At 33.0% G+C, this 18,402-nt stretch overlaps 1 protein-coding gene across 2 annotated transcripts in view; it reads left to right on the top strand.

The window, feature by feature from the left end:
• The window catches only part of LOC145270652 (uncharacterized), a 151,031-nt gene that overhangs the window by 123,019 nt on the left and 9,610 nt on the right, over nt 1-18,402 (top strand). For both annotated transcript variants that reach the window (XM_080126265.1, XM_080126264.1), the window contains exons 5-6: nt 8,281-8,373; nt 12,272-12,349. In XM_080126265.1, the coding sequence (XP_079982391.1) occupies nt 8,281-8,373; nt 12,272-12,349 (171 nt within the window). The remainder of the gene's footprint in view (nt 1-8,280; nt 8,374-12,271; nt 12,350-18,402) is intronic.

The following is an 18,402-nucleotide window of genomic DNA, read 5'->3' on the forward strand; positions in this document are numbered from 1 at the left end:
CGGCAGGCGTAAAGCCAATATCTGCTTTCATGGTGGATCTGATGCCTAATAGAATGAAGGGGAGGTACTCTGTCCACCTGTTAGGGTCGGAATGTGCTCTAATAGCTGCTTTCAACTGACGGTGCAGGCGCTCGATCATGCCGTTTGCCGCCGGGTGGTACGAGGTAGTCCTTATGTGTTTGATTCCCAGTAGGCGAGACAACTCAGAAAAAAAATAGGAATCGAATTGTCTGCCCCTATCGGTTGTGATGGTGTGAGGCACACCATAACGCGATATCCAATGTGTAACCAGGGCTCGGGCAACAGTTTCTGCGGAAATATCTGCGATGGGGATGGCTTCAGGCCATCTAGAGAATCTGTCGATGCAAGTCAATAAGTATGTGCAGTTTCTCGAATGTGGGAGTGGACCCACTAAATCTATGTGAACGTGTTGAAAACGTGCCTCAGGGGTTGCGAAGGTAGCAAGGGGACTTTTAATATGCCTCTGTACTTTCGATTTCTGGCAAGGGACACAACTCTTGGTCCATTCGCGAACGTCTCGGTTAATGGCTGTCCAGATGAAATGAGAAGTCACCAGCTTCTGCGTGGAACGAATGCCAGGATGTGACAAGTTGTGTAATTGAAAGAAGACAGCTCGCCTATGCTTAAGGGGTACATAGGGACGTTCATGACCGTTCGAAACATCGCACCATATTGTCTCGTTGGAACAAGGTACTGGGACTTGCTTGAAAGTTAGATTTTCGGAGTGACGTAAGCGATTTAGTTCTTCGTCATCCCGTTGGTCGATGGCGATCTGGTGAAGGTCGATTCCGTTAATCGCTTGAATGGCATTGGGTTTAAGTCTGCGCGGGCGCGCGCTCACAGGCGGTCCCCTTGTTTGGATATGATGAGTGACATCGTGTTTGACTTTGTCACCGTTAAACGTAGGACGAGTTAATTCCGGGAAACCTCGCAGCAAATCTGTATATGGATCCGTGGTGTCGTTACGTATAACTGGGCTGATCTCGGTCGACCCACTGAATATGCCTTGCACGGAACGTCCAGTGTTGTTATCAATGAGTTTGCCGCGTTTGACATCTACAAGGATGCCGAAATGGTGCAGAAAATCCGCCCCTAAAATCGGAACGGGTAGCTTTGCGACGATGAAGACCCAACGTAGTGCGCGCTGTAATCCAAGATTTAGTGTTATCGATGTCTCTCCGTAAGTAGGAATGGAGGAGTGGTTCACTGCGCGTAGAAATAGGTTTGATTGAGGACGATTCTCTTTCACAAACTTCTTAGGGATGATACTGACTTCCGCACCGGTATCAACGAGAAATCGTATACCAGTGGTTCTATCAGTCACGTACAGGGTGCGACGAATGTTGTTCTTGCCAGGAGTGTCTGCCGCTCCTACTGCCTGGCCTGGGTGTTTCCCGAGAGACGTTTCTTCGTATATGAACATGGCTGGTGGCATCGGTAAGCTCTTTCACCAAAACGCGCGTGGTACTTGCAGAGCCCACCGCTGTTCTGAGTGCTGCTAAATCGCCGGGGACGGACTCGCTCAGTGGGGTGCTTATGCATTTTTGGTTTGAGCTGGAGGTCACGTAACTGTTCACTCAGGTCGTGAATCATTTGAGCCTGTCGCTCTAGTTCCTCGCGTATATCCGTGGAGGGGTTTGCGACGTTAGGCGGGGCATCGTTAGAGCTGGGCGTGTGAACTGGGGCTATGGAAACTGTCACGTCCATAATTTTGTCGGCTAATTCCGCTAGCTCCTCGATGGTTGTGGAGTCATTCGAAGAGGCGAGTATCATTTGAATACTCGATGGCAGTCTATTAACGAAAAGTTGTTTAAGTATGTCCGGCGGTAGAACGCTTTCGCTCATTAATTGTTTCATCCGTCTCATTAATTGGGATGGTTTTCGGTCGCCGAGTTCCTCTTCTACGAGAAGTTGATGAAGGCATTTCTGCGGTGAGTCGGTTGTCCTCCGAATCAATTCCGATTTGAAATAATCGTAGCTGATCGATCCAGGGGGTGCCATTATCAAGTCGCGGACTTCAGCCATTACTTCGTGCGTTAATGCGGCCACCACGTGGTTGAATTTCGTCACATCGCTCAGAATCCTTTGCATGTAGAACTGGGCCTCTACATGTGCGAACCATACTGTTGGATCGTGCGTCCAAAAAGGAGGAATCCTCAAAATGGCCTGAGTAGCCATCGTTGAAGGAAGCGCCTCACTGTCCATCGTGGGGAACGCGTTGAAGAGAACGATGATCGCAGAAAATCTCCGTGAGATCCTTTATGCCTAGAAAAACAGATGTGCCGCTAAGGTCGACATGTACGTCATTCGGTGTGCGCGTAGTCGCTGAGAATTTTCCCTTGTGTGATTACAGGTAATATCCACATTTCCTTGCGTGTTCTGCCAAAGTCTGACGAAGAAGAGGGGTCACCAGTGAAGCGAGGGATGACCAGTGAAGCGAGGGGTCACCAGTGAAGCGCCGGTAGCGCGTTGTGCAAAAACAACACGCATCTCGCTTACGATTAATTTTTCAAAACATTTATACGAAAGTAAACATCTGGAAAAATCAATTAAAAACAAACAAATCATCAGACTTAGTTCTTTGTAATAGATGTGAATTTATTTGCCTGGAATTTCTCACAAGTGTTATTTTTTTAGTCCGAAAATAAAGAAAAGAAATCCTTCTTGACCGGTTCAATGTTTTTTGACGTCACGTTGGTAATTATTTTTAGGAAATGCGTCGAGTAAGGAGCTGAAGGAAAGATAAGAATGTTTTTCTTTCTTTTTGTGTATTGTTTCATCAATGGGAAATCAGCACAAGTGTGTTGCGGCTGTTTGCGCACAAGCGACGGAGCGTGACAGTAACGCGTCTTAACTCTTCGGGTGCCGAGCAAAAAAAGAGATCGAGAGAGTTCTTGAATTTTGGCGCCACGCCTTTTTTTGTCTTTTTTTCGGAGCTCTCCGGAAACGGTGAAATGTTCAAATGTCCTGACAAAATAAATTCCCGGGTAGACGCTACAGTATAAAACAAAAAGATTCATAAGCCTTTTATAGACATACACAAAAAGCGAACATAAATAATAATAATAATAATAATAATAATAATAATAATAATGATTGCAACGTCTTGTCAGACGAGTGCCACTCCCTCAGGTACTGAAAGTCCATGAACCCGACGATAACCATACATACACATACGCCAACATACGCCAACATACGTGTGCATGCGCACAGATATACAAACGTAATCACGTAGAGGCACACATATACGCATATACACACACACATACGTACACACACACACATGCCAAATACACATGAATAAATAGTCCAAAAGTCATAAATCGTAAGTAAGTGATCAGCGATTGGACCATTCTTGTCCCTTTTCCTCCCTGCTTGCACTTTTTTTTTTTTTTTTTTTTTTTAAATAAAGCTTGTTTCAAACTCATTTTTTGCAACACATGAATATAAAATTAACAGACTCGCATATAATTTTCCAAACAAAACAACGTACGAATTGACAAGACAGTCCAACTGAAAGTTATTTAAAGACGCTTGCACCCTTTTTTTTTTTTTTTAAATAAAGTTTAAAAAAAAAAAAAGTGCAAGCGTCTTTAAATAACTTTCAGTTGGACTGTCTTGTCAATTCGTACGTTGTTTTGTTTGGAAAATTATATGCGAGTCTGTTAATTTTATATTCATGTGTTGCAAAAAAAATGAGTTTGAAACATAAATACATACATACATACATACATACATACATACACACATTTTCGCTTTTATATTTATAGATTCCAATATACAAAAAGAAATCCATAAACATAGATCGAGCGCAACTATTTCTCAAGCTGAAATATTTTCTGTGTGCTTTTTTTAAAAAATGTTTTTTGCACTTGATTAAATTATAATGTTGGATTTTTATTGCTATCAGGTCGACAAGAAAGTTCTTGCGGTTTTTAACTTTTAAACTCAGATGAACAATCAAAAATTCATTAATCAAACGAAGAAGCACCAGAATTAGCACATTTGTGCCAACACAAAACAAGTGTATTTACGCCAGTAACGGAAAAATCTTGCGTTCTGGTGATGAAGGCTTTTTTTTTTTTATCTTGCTTAGGTTTTTTAAGCATTTCTTATGCAAAAAGTTTTCGAGATGCTTGAAAAAGTTTTAGTCGGTAGGTGAGAAGTCTGGAGACTATGGTGGATGAGGCAGAATTTCATAGCTGAATTGAATTTAATAAGACCATGGCTGCATTTGAATTTAATAAGACCATGGTTGCATTTGAATTTAATAAGACCATGTCTGCATTTGAATTTTAAGACCATGGTTGCATTTTAATTTATAAGACCATGACTGCCTTTAAATTTAATGAGCCCTTGATCCTTTTTAACTTATTAAGACCACGGCTGCCGTTGAATTTATTAATATCATGGTTGCCTTTGAACTTAATAAGATCATGGTTGCCTTTCAATTTATCAAGACCATGCCTGCCTTTGAATTTATTAAGACCATAGCTGCCTTTCAATTTATATATGCCATCGCTGCATGTGAATTGAATAAGACCATGGCTGCCTTTTAATTTAATAATACTATGGCTGCATTTGAATTTGTAAAGACCATGGCTGCATTTGAAATTAGAAAAGCATGGATGTCTTTGGATTTGGTAAGATCATGTCTGCCTTTGAATTTATTTAGACCCTGGTTTCCATTAAATTTAATAATACACTGCATTTTCTTATTTTATTAAGTCTATGGGTGCCTTGCAAATTTATTAAGACCATGGCTGCATTTGAATTTCTTAAGACCATCTCTATCTTTGAATTTAATAAGATCATCTCTATCTTTGAATTTAATAAGACCATCTCTATCTTTGAATTTAATAAGACCATGGCTGACTTTGAATTAAATAAGACCATGGCTGGCTTTGAATTTAATAAGACCATCTCTATCTTTGAATTTAATAAGACCATCTCTATCTTTGAATTTAATAAGACCATCTCTATCTTTGAATTTAATAAGACCATGGCTGACTTTGAATTAAATAAGACCATGGCTGCATTTGAATTTAATAAGATCATGGTTGCATTTGAATTTTAAAAGACCATGACTGCCTTTAAATTTATTAAGACCATGGCTGCATTTGAATTTCTTAAGACCCTGGTTGCCATTGAATTTAACAATACTAAAGCTGTTCTTATTTTATTAAGACTATGAGTGCCTTCCAATATTTAATAAGACCATGGCTGCATTTTAATTTAATAAGAACATGACTGCCTTTGAATTTAATAAGACCATGGCTGCATTTGAATTTAAGAAGAACATGACTGCATTTGAATTTAATAAGACCATTGCTGCATTTTAATTAAATAAGACCATGGCTGCCTTTGAATTTAATAAGACCATGGCTGCATTTGAATTTAATAAGACCATGGTTGCATTTAAATTTAATAAGACCATGGTTGCATTTGAATTATATAAGACCATGGCTGCATTTGAATTTAATAAGACCATTGCTGCATTTAAATTTAATAAGACCATGGCTGCATTTAAATTTAATAAGACCATGGCTGCATTTAAATTTAATAAGACCATGGCTGCATTTCAATTTATTAAGACCATGGCTGCATTTGAATTTTATAAGACCATGGCTGCATTTGAATTTAATAAGACCATTGCTGCATTTTAATTAAATAAGACCATGGCTGCATTTTAATTTAATAAGACCATGGCTGCATTTCAATTTATTAAGACCATGGCTGCATTTTAATTTTATAAGACCATGGCTGCATTTGAATTTAATAAGACCATGACTGCCTTTGAATTTAATAAGACCATGGCTGCATTTAAATTTAATAAGACCATGGCTGCATTTGAATTTAATAAGACCATGGCTGCATTTGAATTTATTAAGACCATGGCTGCATTTGAATTTTATAAGACCATGGCTGCATTTGAATTTAATAAGACCATTGCTGCATTTTAATTAAATAAGACCATGGCTGCATTTTAATTTAATAAGACCATGGCTGCATTTCAATTTATTAAGACCATGGCTGCATTTTAATTTTATAAGACCATGGCTGCATTTGAATTTAATAAGACCATGCTGCATTTGAATTTAATAAGACCATGGCTGCATTTGAATTTAATAAGACCATAGCTGCCTTTGAATTTTATAAGACCATGGCTGCATTTTAATTTAATAAGACCATTGCTGCCTTTGAATTTAATAAGGCCATTGCTGCATTTTAATTTAATAAGACCATGGCTGCGTTATAATTAAATAAGACCATGACTGCATTTGAATTTAATAAGACCATGGCTGCATTTTAATTTAATAAGACCATGACTGCATTTTAATTTAATAAGACATTGGCTGCATTTGAATTTAATAAGACCATGGCTGCATTTTAATTTGATAATACCATGGCTGCATTTGAATTTAATAAGACCATGGCTGCATTTTAATTTAATAATACCATGGCTGCATTTGAATTTAATAAGACCATGGCTGACTTTGAATTTAATAAGACCATGGCTGCATTTGAATTTAATAAGACCATGGCTGCATTTGAATTTAATAAGACCATGGCTGCATTTTAATTTGATAAGACCATCGCTGCATTTTAATTTAATAAGACCATGGTTGCATTTTAATTTAATAAGAACATGGCCTCATTTTAATTTAATAAGACCGTGGCTGCATTTGAATTTAATAAAACCATGGTTGCATTTTAATTTAATAAGAACATGGCCTCATTTGAATTTAATAAGACCGTTGCTGCATTTTAATTTAATAAGACCATGGCTGCATTTTTATTTTATATGACCATGGCTGCATTTGAATTTAATAAGACCGTGGCTGCCTTTGAATTTAATAAGACCATGGCTGCATTTTAATTTAATAATACCATGGCTGCATTTTAATTTAATAAGACCATGAATTTAATAAGACCATAAGTACATTTGAATTTAATAAGACCATGGCTGCATTTTAATTAAATAAGACTATGGCTGCATTTGAATTTAATAAGACATTGGTTGCATTTTAATTTAATAAGAACATGGCCTCATTTTAATTTAATAAGACCATGGTTGCATTTTAATTTAATAAGAACATGGCCTCATTTGAATTTAATAAGACCATGGCTTCCTTTGGATTTAATAAGACCATGGCTGCCTTTGAATTGTTTAAGAACATGGCTACTGACTCCTCCACGGATGCTGGTCAGAAACTTTGATTTTCTTAGTTTAAAAGTAATTACTTGATCAATTTTTGTTATTTTTTCAATGTGAAGTGTATGTATTTCGTAAGGATTTTTTTTTTCAGTAATCGGTTTTTGTTTAATTCTCATAACCATTTGTTACTGATGCGTGAGGGGATGGTGTCTGCTTATTTGGAGTAAACGTTCATAAATATGGTATGGCTGCCCTTTTAAGGGGTTTATAAGAACGAAACAGAATGTACCTGCATCTCCTGACCTTGGAACAAAAACTCATAACAACAACAACAACAACAACAACAACAACAACAACCCAACAACTAAACTCTCATTTCTCCGGACAATTGGAACTTTATTTGTTTCACGGTCGATTTTTAGTCAATTTTTAGCTTCTTTTCTTGTTGTCTGCTCACTTTTGATTTTTTTCTCTGGTCCCGGCAGTCATACGTGTTTGTTTAGTGGGGACCATGTTTTTTTTTCAATAATCGGATAAAGAGAGTCGCAAATCTGATAGGCCCTGAACTGGCATCTAAGCTTCAGCCTCTGTCCCATCGACGAAATGTTGCATCCCTCTGCCTTTTCTACAAGTATTTTAGTGGTGAATGCTCTGATGAACTGCAATCACTTGTGCCCCCACGACGCGAGCACCCTCGACAAACCCGACAGGCTACTAGATCCCACCCCCACACTGTAGAGGTCCCTAGATGTAAAAGATCTTTTTACTCCAATAGTTTCTTCCCCAGAACCGCAAGACTCTGGAATTCCATTCCAGGTCCCTGCTTCCCCAACAGTACTGACGTGCAGAAGTTCAAGTGTAACGTGAACCGACACCTTGCTGCCCAAATCCCTACATAGTACCCCAGTAGTTGTTGCCCCTGAAAGTAGCCCCCTACACCAAAGTGGCAATTTGCCTTGTTTGGGGTGAAAATGTAATAAAAAAAAAAAAAAAAAAAATTTTGTTTAATTCTCATACGCAGTGAGTATTGTTTTTTTTTATGATTCCTGCTTTATTATTCCAATAGTAATATATTATATTTATGTTCTTTATTTTATTAGGAAAATAACGCAGAAACTTTCCATGCCCTCATTCACAGATGTGGTTGCAATTTTCACCCGTACAAATATTTGTACACAGACAAGATGCATTTTGTGAGTTGTGAAGCGATTTGCTATTCTATTTTAATTCATACAATTGTATTTCTTTTCGTTTATTGTTTTACTGTTATTTGCACCCCAAGCAAAACACACTATATAGGGAGTTGGGCAGCAAGATATCTGTTCATATTACACTTGAACTCCTGCAGGTAGAGAGAGTCAATCTTCTTTGCAGCAGCCTTAGGGATTTTTTTTTTTGCCTGGTTGTCTTCCCTGTGGCCTTGCCAGGCCACTAATATATATATATAATTTACAATTTTTACATTTAAATTTCATTCAGAAAAATATAATTTTCACAACAAAAAATTAAATTTAATTAAATTTAATTTAAACAAAAAAATACCTTTACTAAAGTTATGGTTTTCAGTAGTAAGTAAAAAACGCAAAAATTTATTTTTGCTTTCTTTAAAGCATCGTAATAAAAAATAATTTTTACAGTAACATTACGAAAAAAGCCCCTAAAGTCCGTATTAATGTATTCGATATAACTCGAAGAAAAATGAATCATCGGATACTATTCAGGAAATTAAAGATTCAATTAGATTCCTATTTCAGTTTCCTAAATTATTTAAGGTGAAATGAGTTTAGGAATTTATAGCCAAACCTAAATATATTTTTTTTTTGGTAAATATCCAGATACGCTACTACAGAACACCGAGCACTCTAATTTGTTTGGGGGGGCGGTGATGTTGGGGCGCACGCGCGCCAACATCACATCCGCTCCCCCCCCCCCCCGCTCGCGCCCCCAATGTACAAAGTAAAATCTTCGGAAAATGTTAAATGGTGTTCTAATTGGTAAATGTCGGTGCGTTACTTACGGAAAATTTGAAAATTCGATGTTCCAGGTAAAAAAAAAAATAACAGATAAATTACCCCCCCCTACTCCAACTTGATGTGCTTTCCTTTTCTTATTTTATTTCTTTTTCAGCTAATTTTAAATTTTCCACCCAAAAAGCACTATAATGTATTTTTGAAAATTAGAAAATTCTATGTCCTGGAAAAAAAAATCCCCTCCTCCCAACATAGTTTGCTTGGTGAAGCCGTCGTTTATGCTACAGCGTGCATATGCGCGTAGCATAAACGGATGCTGAAAAATGGTGGAAAGAAGTTCGTGGGTTCAGGGGTAAATACCATGCAAACGATAAATTTGCCCCAAGTTTGACTATCAGATTCGTTGTCAGCGACCTCACTTACCTATAAAAAACAAATTAGAGTGGCCGGTGTTCTGTAGTAGCGTATCTGGATATTTACCTTTTTTTTCTTGCTTAAAATAAATAGCATTAATACAGTAAGTTAGATAAACTGACTTTTTCGTTTAAAAATGGAATTATTCACTTTCGTTATTAACTTTTTTCTTTTTTAATTTTTTTTTTTTAATAAATATTTTGTGGGGTTTGTATTACTGTACACATAGATTCGAAAAAGTTGTCCAAAAAGAAATATATAACAAATAAATGTTATCAAAGGCAAGATAAGTTACTTTTCTACCAAACTGGATATATTTTTTGTGTTTTTATTCAATGTAACATGTTTATTCAGCTCGAAAAACATACAGTGTTTACCGATGTATTGGAACATTCAAGATGGTGTCTGATTCTCTCTTTAACACGGTAAGTGTGGGAAAAGATGTTATAAATAAAAAACCGGATAAAATACTGTTAAAAACTCGCTCAATATATGTTACCGTGACATATGTTGACATATATTCGGCGGGTTTTTAATAGTATTTTGTATAGTTTTTATTTATAACACCTTTTTCCATACTTACGGTGTTAAAGAGGGTGTGAGACGTCATCTTGAATTTTCGAATACATCGGTAAACACTGTATGCTTTTCGAGCTGAATAGATATGTTACATTGAATAAAAACACAAAAAATATATCCAGTTTGGCAGAAAAGTAACTTACCTTGTCTTTGATAACATTTATTTGTTATATATTTGTTTTTGACAACTTTTTCGAATCTATGTGTACAGTAATACAAACACCCATTTTGTGTTTTATATACATAAAGTAGACTTGTTGAATGTTACTGTTTTGATTATATTCGTTTGGAGGGGCACAATTAAAAAATTAAGAAAGATTAAAATGAAGCGAAATTTAAGTTTCGGTTCCATTTTTACAACAACCGTAAAACAGTGCATACTCAGCAAGTTTTATCGTAATTTATAAGCATATTGAAACACTAAATCAACATTTTATTTATTTTTTTGCATAATTAATGATGGAAGTATTTTTCTGTTTATTTTCTTAACATCTGTTAAAAAAAATAAATAATTTGTACATTCTCTTGAAAAAAAGAATCAAACTTTTCTCTACTTTCACATGTGTTCCATTTTAACAAACTGAGCCACAGCAACGCGTGGCCGGGTACAGCTAGTATATATATATATATAATTTCAATTTTTTCTCATATATATATATACATAATTTCAATTTTTTCTTATATATATAATTTCAATTTTTTCTTATATATATATAATGTAATTTCTTATATAATTTTTTCTTATATATATAATTTCAATTTTTTCTTATATATATATAATTTCAATTTTTTCTTCTATATATAATTTAAATTTTTTCTTATATATATAATTACAATTTTCTCATATATATATATATATATATATATATATAATTTCAATTTTTTCTTATATATATATATAATATAATTTCTTATATAATTTTTTCTTATATATATAATTTCAATTTTTTCTTATATATATATATAATTTTAATTTTGTCATATATATAATTTCAATTTTTTCTCATATATATATATAATTTCAGTTTTTTCTCATGTATATATATATATATACTTTCAATTTTTTCTTATATATATAATTTCAATTTTTTCTTATATATATATAATTTCAATTTTCTCATATATATATAATTTGAATTTTCTCATATATATATAATTTAAATTTTTCTTATATATATATATAATTTCAATTTTTTCTTATGTATATATATATATAATTTCAATTTTTTCTCATGTATATATATAAAATTTCAATTTTTTCTTATATATATATAATTTCAATTTTGTCATATATATAAATTCAATTTTTCCTCATATATATATAATTTCAATTTTTTCTCATGTATATATATATAATTTCAATTTTTTCTAATATATATATATATAATTCAATTTTTTATTATATATATAATTTCAATCTTTTCTTATATATATATATATATAATTTTAATTTTGTCATATATATATAATTTCAATTTTTTCTCATATATATATATACTTTCAATTTTCTCATATATATATAATTTCAATTTTTTCTCATATATATATAATTTCAATTTTTTCTTATATATATATAATTTCAATTTTTTCTCATATATATATAATTTTAATTTTTTCTTATATATATATAATTTCAATTTTCTCGTATATATATAATTTCAATTTTTTCTTATATATATATAATTTTAATTTTTTCTTATATATATATAATTTTAATTTTTTCTTATATATATATATATATATATATATAATTTTAATTTTTTCTCATATATATATAATTTCAATTTTTTCTTATATATATATATATATAATTTCAATTTTTTCTTATATATATATATAATTTTAATTTTTTTATATATATATAATTTTAATTTTCTTATATATATATATATAATTTCAATTGTCTCATATATATATATATAATTTCAATTTTTTAATATATATATATATATATAATTTCAATTTTTGCATATATATAATTTCAATTTTTTATTATATATATATATATATATATATAATTTCAATTTTCTCATATATATATATATATATAATTTCAATTTTTTATCATATATATATATATATATAATTTCAATTTTCTCATATATATATATATAATTTCAATTTTCAGTACATTGTAAAGTGCGAGAACAATGAAGAGATTTTTTGTCAGCATACTAGTGAAACATGCCCTGTCGTCACAGCAGGGGTAAGTCAATGTTTTCCACCTTTAAAAATTCAATAATGCAATTCAACAGCGAACATATTAATCACAGAAGAGAAAGGTTAGTTTTACAATCGACTGAGGTATGAGAGAGTGGTAAAGAAACATAAATATCTCTATCTCTACAATTATATGTGCGCGTGTGTGTGTGTGTATGTGTGTGTGTGCATGTGCGCATGTGTATGTGTGTGTGTGTGCGTGTGTATAGACTTGAAAATTACGAGATTTTGCACAAAGGTACTTTATGTATCTAGTAATAGTCAAGAGAGAAGGGGAGGGGTTAAGGTGAATGTTACAGGCTACCCAAAACGGCTGACTCCCCTCTCCCACCTCTCTTTGCACTGCTGTTGACGACGTCAAAAAAAAAAACAAAAAAAAAAAACAGGACTATTTTCCGCCATTTTACAGCTTCCGTTTATGCTATGCAGGCGCGGTAGCATAAACGACGGCTGTTAAATGTGCCTTCGCATAGCAAACTGCCTTCTCACATTGCGTACAAATCTTTCGCGGAACATTTAAAATTATATGAAAACGAAGAAAAGCTCCTCAAGTCGGGGAGGGGATAATGGCATTTTTTTTTTCTTCAAAACATAGAATTTTCCAGGAAAGACACTAATCAAAGAAAGAGAGAGAGAGAGAGAGAGAGAGAGAGAGAGAGAGAGAGCGAGGACTTATGACAAAAAGGAAGAGAGAGAGAGAGAGACAGAGAGAGGACTTATGACAAAAAGGAAGAGAGAGAGAGAGAAGGGGAGGGGGTAAGGTGAATGTTACAGACTACCCAAAACGGCTGCCCCCTCCCCCACCTCTCTTTCCGCCATTTTACGGCTTCTGTTTACGCTACGCATGCGCGGTAGCATGAACAACAGCTGTTAAAGAGAGAGAGAGAGAGAAAGACGCATACACATTCACCAGCTGAAAAGGCCTCTCAGGTTCAAATGACTGCTACACAACGGGGCCGAGAGAGAAGAGTTTTCATAAAAAAAGAATTCAACAAACAAAATTCCTTTTCACAATAACATCTCTAAACAATCGAATTCCTTCTGAATCTCTTTCCTGAACATATTTCCAAACCTAGCTTCCCAGGTTCAATTCTCAGTCTATCCTATTTCATCTTTACTTATGTAATATTTTTCTTACTTACTTGTAACACTTTTTGACCGACAAAACTACTTATCTGCCACAAATTTTAGTGGCGAGTTCTTTTACTAACATACAATTTTTCATTGTAAATACTTCATTTGTTTTGCATATAAAATTTTTATCCCCACATCATGTATATACATTATTATTTCGGGTTTTAGTTAGAACTGGCATCTAAGCTTCAGCCTCTGTCCCATTGACGAAACGTTGCATCCCTCTGTCTGTTCTACAAGTATTTTAATGGTGAATGCTCTGACGAACTGCAGACACTTGTGCCCCCACGACGTAGACACCCTCGACAAACCCGACAAGCAGCTAAATCCCACCCCAACACTGTAGAGATCCCTAGATGTAAAAGATATTTCTACTCCAGTAGTTTCTTCCCCAGAACCGCTAGACTCTGGAATTCCATTCCAGGTCCCTGCTTCCCCAACTGCACTGACATGCAGAAGTTCAAGTGCAACGTGAACCGACATCTTGCTGCCCAAATCCCAACATAGTGCCCCAGTAGTTGCTGCCCCTGATAGTAGCCCCCTACACCAAAGTGGCAATGCGCCTTGTTTGGGGTGAAAAAGTAATAAAAAAAAAAGAAAAAGGATTTCATGGATTGAATATGTTATTATGGTCAAAGATTCGAGTTAATAATATCTTGACTTGGTCAACATGAACCCCCAGCCCTCTTTTCATTTTGTGTTAAATTTATTTTTCACAAATAAATATTAACTTTCAAGTTGCTCTGATAACCTGTCAGGTTGAGTAATTGCATTCAGGAACTGTGTCGAATCGTCAGAGGTGTTCAGATTTGAATCGATGGAGTTGTTTGGGATCTTGTTGAATTGGAGGTATTTGGGTTAATTGACGGTGTTGTTTGGGATTGTGTCATGTCAAATGGTCGAAAGTGTTCGGTTTGAATTGACGGACTTGTTCGGGATCATGTGGAATCATCAGGGGTGTTCGGATTCAAATCGATGGAGTTGTTTAGGATCGTATTGAATTGTTGGGGGGTATTTGAGTTCAATTGACGGTGTTGTTTGGGATTGTGACATGTCAAATGGTTGACGAATTTGTTCGGGATCATGTCGAATCATCAGGGGTGTTCAGGTTCGAATCGGCGGTGTTATTTAGGATCATGTCATGTCAAATCCATGAAGGTGTTCAGGATCATGTCAGGTAACATGGATGGAATTGTTTGGAACCGTGCTGCCACATGTGTCATTTGGTTCCCTCATGAAGCAGTGCAATTTGCATTAAAAAAAATTCTTATAAAACTGAAAATAAAAAAGAAAAATCAAGCTGACAAGACGACATCAAATATCATTTATAATATCATGTAGCCAATAATTTTTTTAAACTTAAAAACATATCAATCCATCTTGATTTCCGTTTTAATTAAGCGCTCAGCACTTCTTGCATTTCACACTTACTCTTCAAAATCCAGTCTCTAAAATGAACTCAGTGCACTTGTACCCCCTCGACGTACATAATCCCAACAAACTTGTACTCCCTTGACGTACATAATCCCAACAAACTTGTACTCTCTTGACGTACATAATCCCAACAAACTTGTACCCCCTCGACGTACATATCCCCAACAAACTTGTACCCCCTCGACATATATATCCCCAACAAACTTGTACCCCCTCGACGTATATATCCCCAACAAACTTGTACCCCCTCGACGTACATAATCCCAACAAACTTGTATCCCCTCGACGTACATATCCCCAACAAACCCGCTTAGCAACAAAATCACACCCCTTCACTGTTGAGATCCCTAAATGCCAGAAAGCTTTCTATTCTAATAGTTTCTTCCCTGGAATAATTAGAGTTTGGAATTTCCTTCCTGCTACCTGCTTCTCTAACTGTACTGATATGCAGAAGTTCAAATGTGATGTAAATAACATCTTAATCTTTCCTAGTTATGGTCCCAAATAGTAAACCCTTAGGTCCAATATGCCTTGTTTGGGGTTAGGGTGAATAAAACAAGAGTCCGCATAGCAAACATCTTATAAGGAACTAGCAGGCAACCCGGCATTGCCCGATATTTTAATTGATAAAATTTGTGTATGTATTATTATAGAATCAATCCTCTATTGATTATTATATTTTACGAGAAATAATCTGCCCGGTGGACTAATTTGAAAAAAAAATTTAAAAATGATTTCATTCATCAAATTCCATCCGTGTTTGTTTACAATATGATGTCAGCTGATATTTTGGTTTACCACCGGTGTAACATAAAATATTTCCCTGAAAAATTCGTTTTTTATCAATAAGAAAGAAAGACAATTTAAGATCGTATTTTTTTTATTTTCCATTCTTATCGGATGAATTTCTGTACAAAACATATCTAAGAACACTGCCAGACAGATAAGTTAGCTTTTTGTGAAATTTGCAAAAGACAGGCTCAGCCGTTTCGGAATCTATAAGGAAGGAACAAACACACACACACGTAAACACACAAACAAACACACGCAAACAAACACACACACAAACACACACACACTCACAAACACACACTCACAAACACCCACACAAACAAACACACACACACACAAACACCCACACAAACACACACAAACAAACACACACACAAACACCCACACACACTCACAAACACACACACACACACTCACAAACACACACACACAAACACACACACCCACACAAACACACACACACAAACACACACACAAGCACACACACACACTCACAAACACACACACACACCCACAAACAAGCACACACACACACCCACAAACACACACACACTCACAAACACACACACACAAACACCCACACAAGCACACACACACACTCACAAACACACACACAAACACCCACAAACAAACACACACACAAACACACACACACTCACACAAACAAACACACACACAAACAAACACACACACACACAAACACACACAAATACACAAACACCCACACAAACACAAACAAACAAACACACAAACACACACACACACAAACAGACAAACAAACACACAAACACACACACACAAGACAAAATACTGTTAGAAATTCGCTCAATATATATTACCGTGACATAGGTTGACATATATTTGGTGTTTTTTTAATAGTATTTTGTCTAGTTTATTATTTATAACACCTTTTCCCGAACTTACCATGTTTAAGAGAGAGTCGGCCGCCATATTGAATTGTCCAATACATCGGTAAACACTGCATGTTTTTCGAGCTGAATAAACATGTTAAATTGAATAAAAACACGAGAATTATATCCAGTTTGGTAGAAAAGTAACTTATCTTGCCTTTGATAACATTTATTTGTTATATATTTGTTTTTTAACTACTTTTTCGAATCTATATGTACAGTAATACAAACCCATTGTTTCATTTTTTTCTGTTAAATAAATAGTTATAAATATATAAACATTTATATTTTGTCCGTTTACTTTATTTAATCAAGTTTACTTCCAATTCGTTCAATATAATTTTCTTAACAAAATAACAAATGATTTGACGGTGTATATACTGATGTGAACCTTCCAGAGTTTAACTGCAAGACTGCAAAAAAAAAAAAAAGCATGTAGGAAAAAAATTGAATTACGGCTTTTTTTTTTCAATAAAAAAAACAGAATGTACAAGGTAGAGAAAAATAACAAAACAAATAAAAAATAAAAACAAATAAAAAATAAAATAAAAAATAAAAAATAACAAATAAAAAATAAAAAAGTAAACAAATAAAAAAGTAAAAAAAAATAAAAAATAAAAATAAAAAATAAAAATGTAAAAAAAAATAAAATAAAAAATAAGAAAATAAAAAAGTAAAAAAATAAGAAAGTAAAAAAAATAAAAAAATAAAAAATAAAAGTAAAAAAATAAAAAAGTAAAAAAATAAAATAAAAAATAAGAAAATAAAAAAATAAAAAAATAAAAAAGTAAAAAAATAAAAATGTAAAAAATAAAAATAAAAAAGTAAAAAAATAAAAAAGTAAAAAAATAAAAATATAAAAAGTAAAAAATAAAAAATAAAAAATAAAAATTAAAAAAATGTAAAAAAAAATAAAAAAGTAAAAAAAAAGTAAAACAGTATAGTTCTAAAACATATAAATGATGTAAAAAAATAAAAAAGTAAAAAAATAAAATAAAAAATAAGAAAATAAAAAAATAAAAATAAAAAACAAATAAAAAATAAAAAAGTAAAAAAATAAAAAAGTAAAAAAAATAAAAATAAAAAAGTAAAAAATAAAATAAAAAAAAAGAAAATAAAAAATAATAAAAAACAAATAAAAAATAAAAAAGTAAAAAAATAAAAAAGTAAAAAAAATAAAAATAAAAAAGTAAAAAATAAAATAAAAAATAAGAAAATAAAAAATAAAAAAGGAAAAAAAAAGTAAAAAAAATAAAATAAAAAATAAGAAAATAAAAATAAAAAGTAAAAAAATAAAAATGTAAAAAATAAAAAAATAAAAAAGTAAAAAAATAAAAAAGTAAAAAAATAAAAATGTAAAAAATAAAAAAATAAAAAATAAAAAAAATAAAAAATAAAAATAAAAAATGTAAAAAATAAAAATAAAAAAGTAAAAAATAAAAAAGGAAAAAAATAAAAATGTAAAAAATAAAAAAATAACAAAATAAATAAAAAGTAAAACAATATAGTTCTAAAACACATATAAATGATGTAAAAATACTTGGAAGAAAAAAAAACGAGCAAAGATACAGCAGTGGCACACGTGTGTGTAAATATAATTAAAAAATAAGTCAATTATGCAATCTGTAAAGAAAAAGTAGGGAGGAAAAAAAATGAATCTGAAATTTTATGCCGAAAAGGTTGTAAAACATCGGGACTTTTAGAGATATCGGAATCAGAAAAATGTGTCCCTATTTTATGAGCGGCACATGTCAGGCATTTTGAGAGG

Source organism: Euprymna scolopes, chromosome 46 (assembly GCF_053919585.1).
Source record: "Euprymna scolopes isolate OS-2025 chromosome 46, ASM5391958v1, whole genome shotgun sequence".
Lineage (NCBI taxonomy): Eukaryota > Metazoa > Mollusca > Cephalopoda > Sepiida > Sepiolidae > Euprymna > Euprymna scolopes.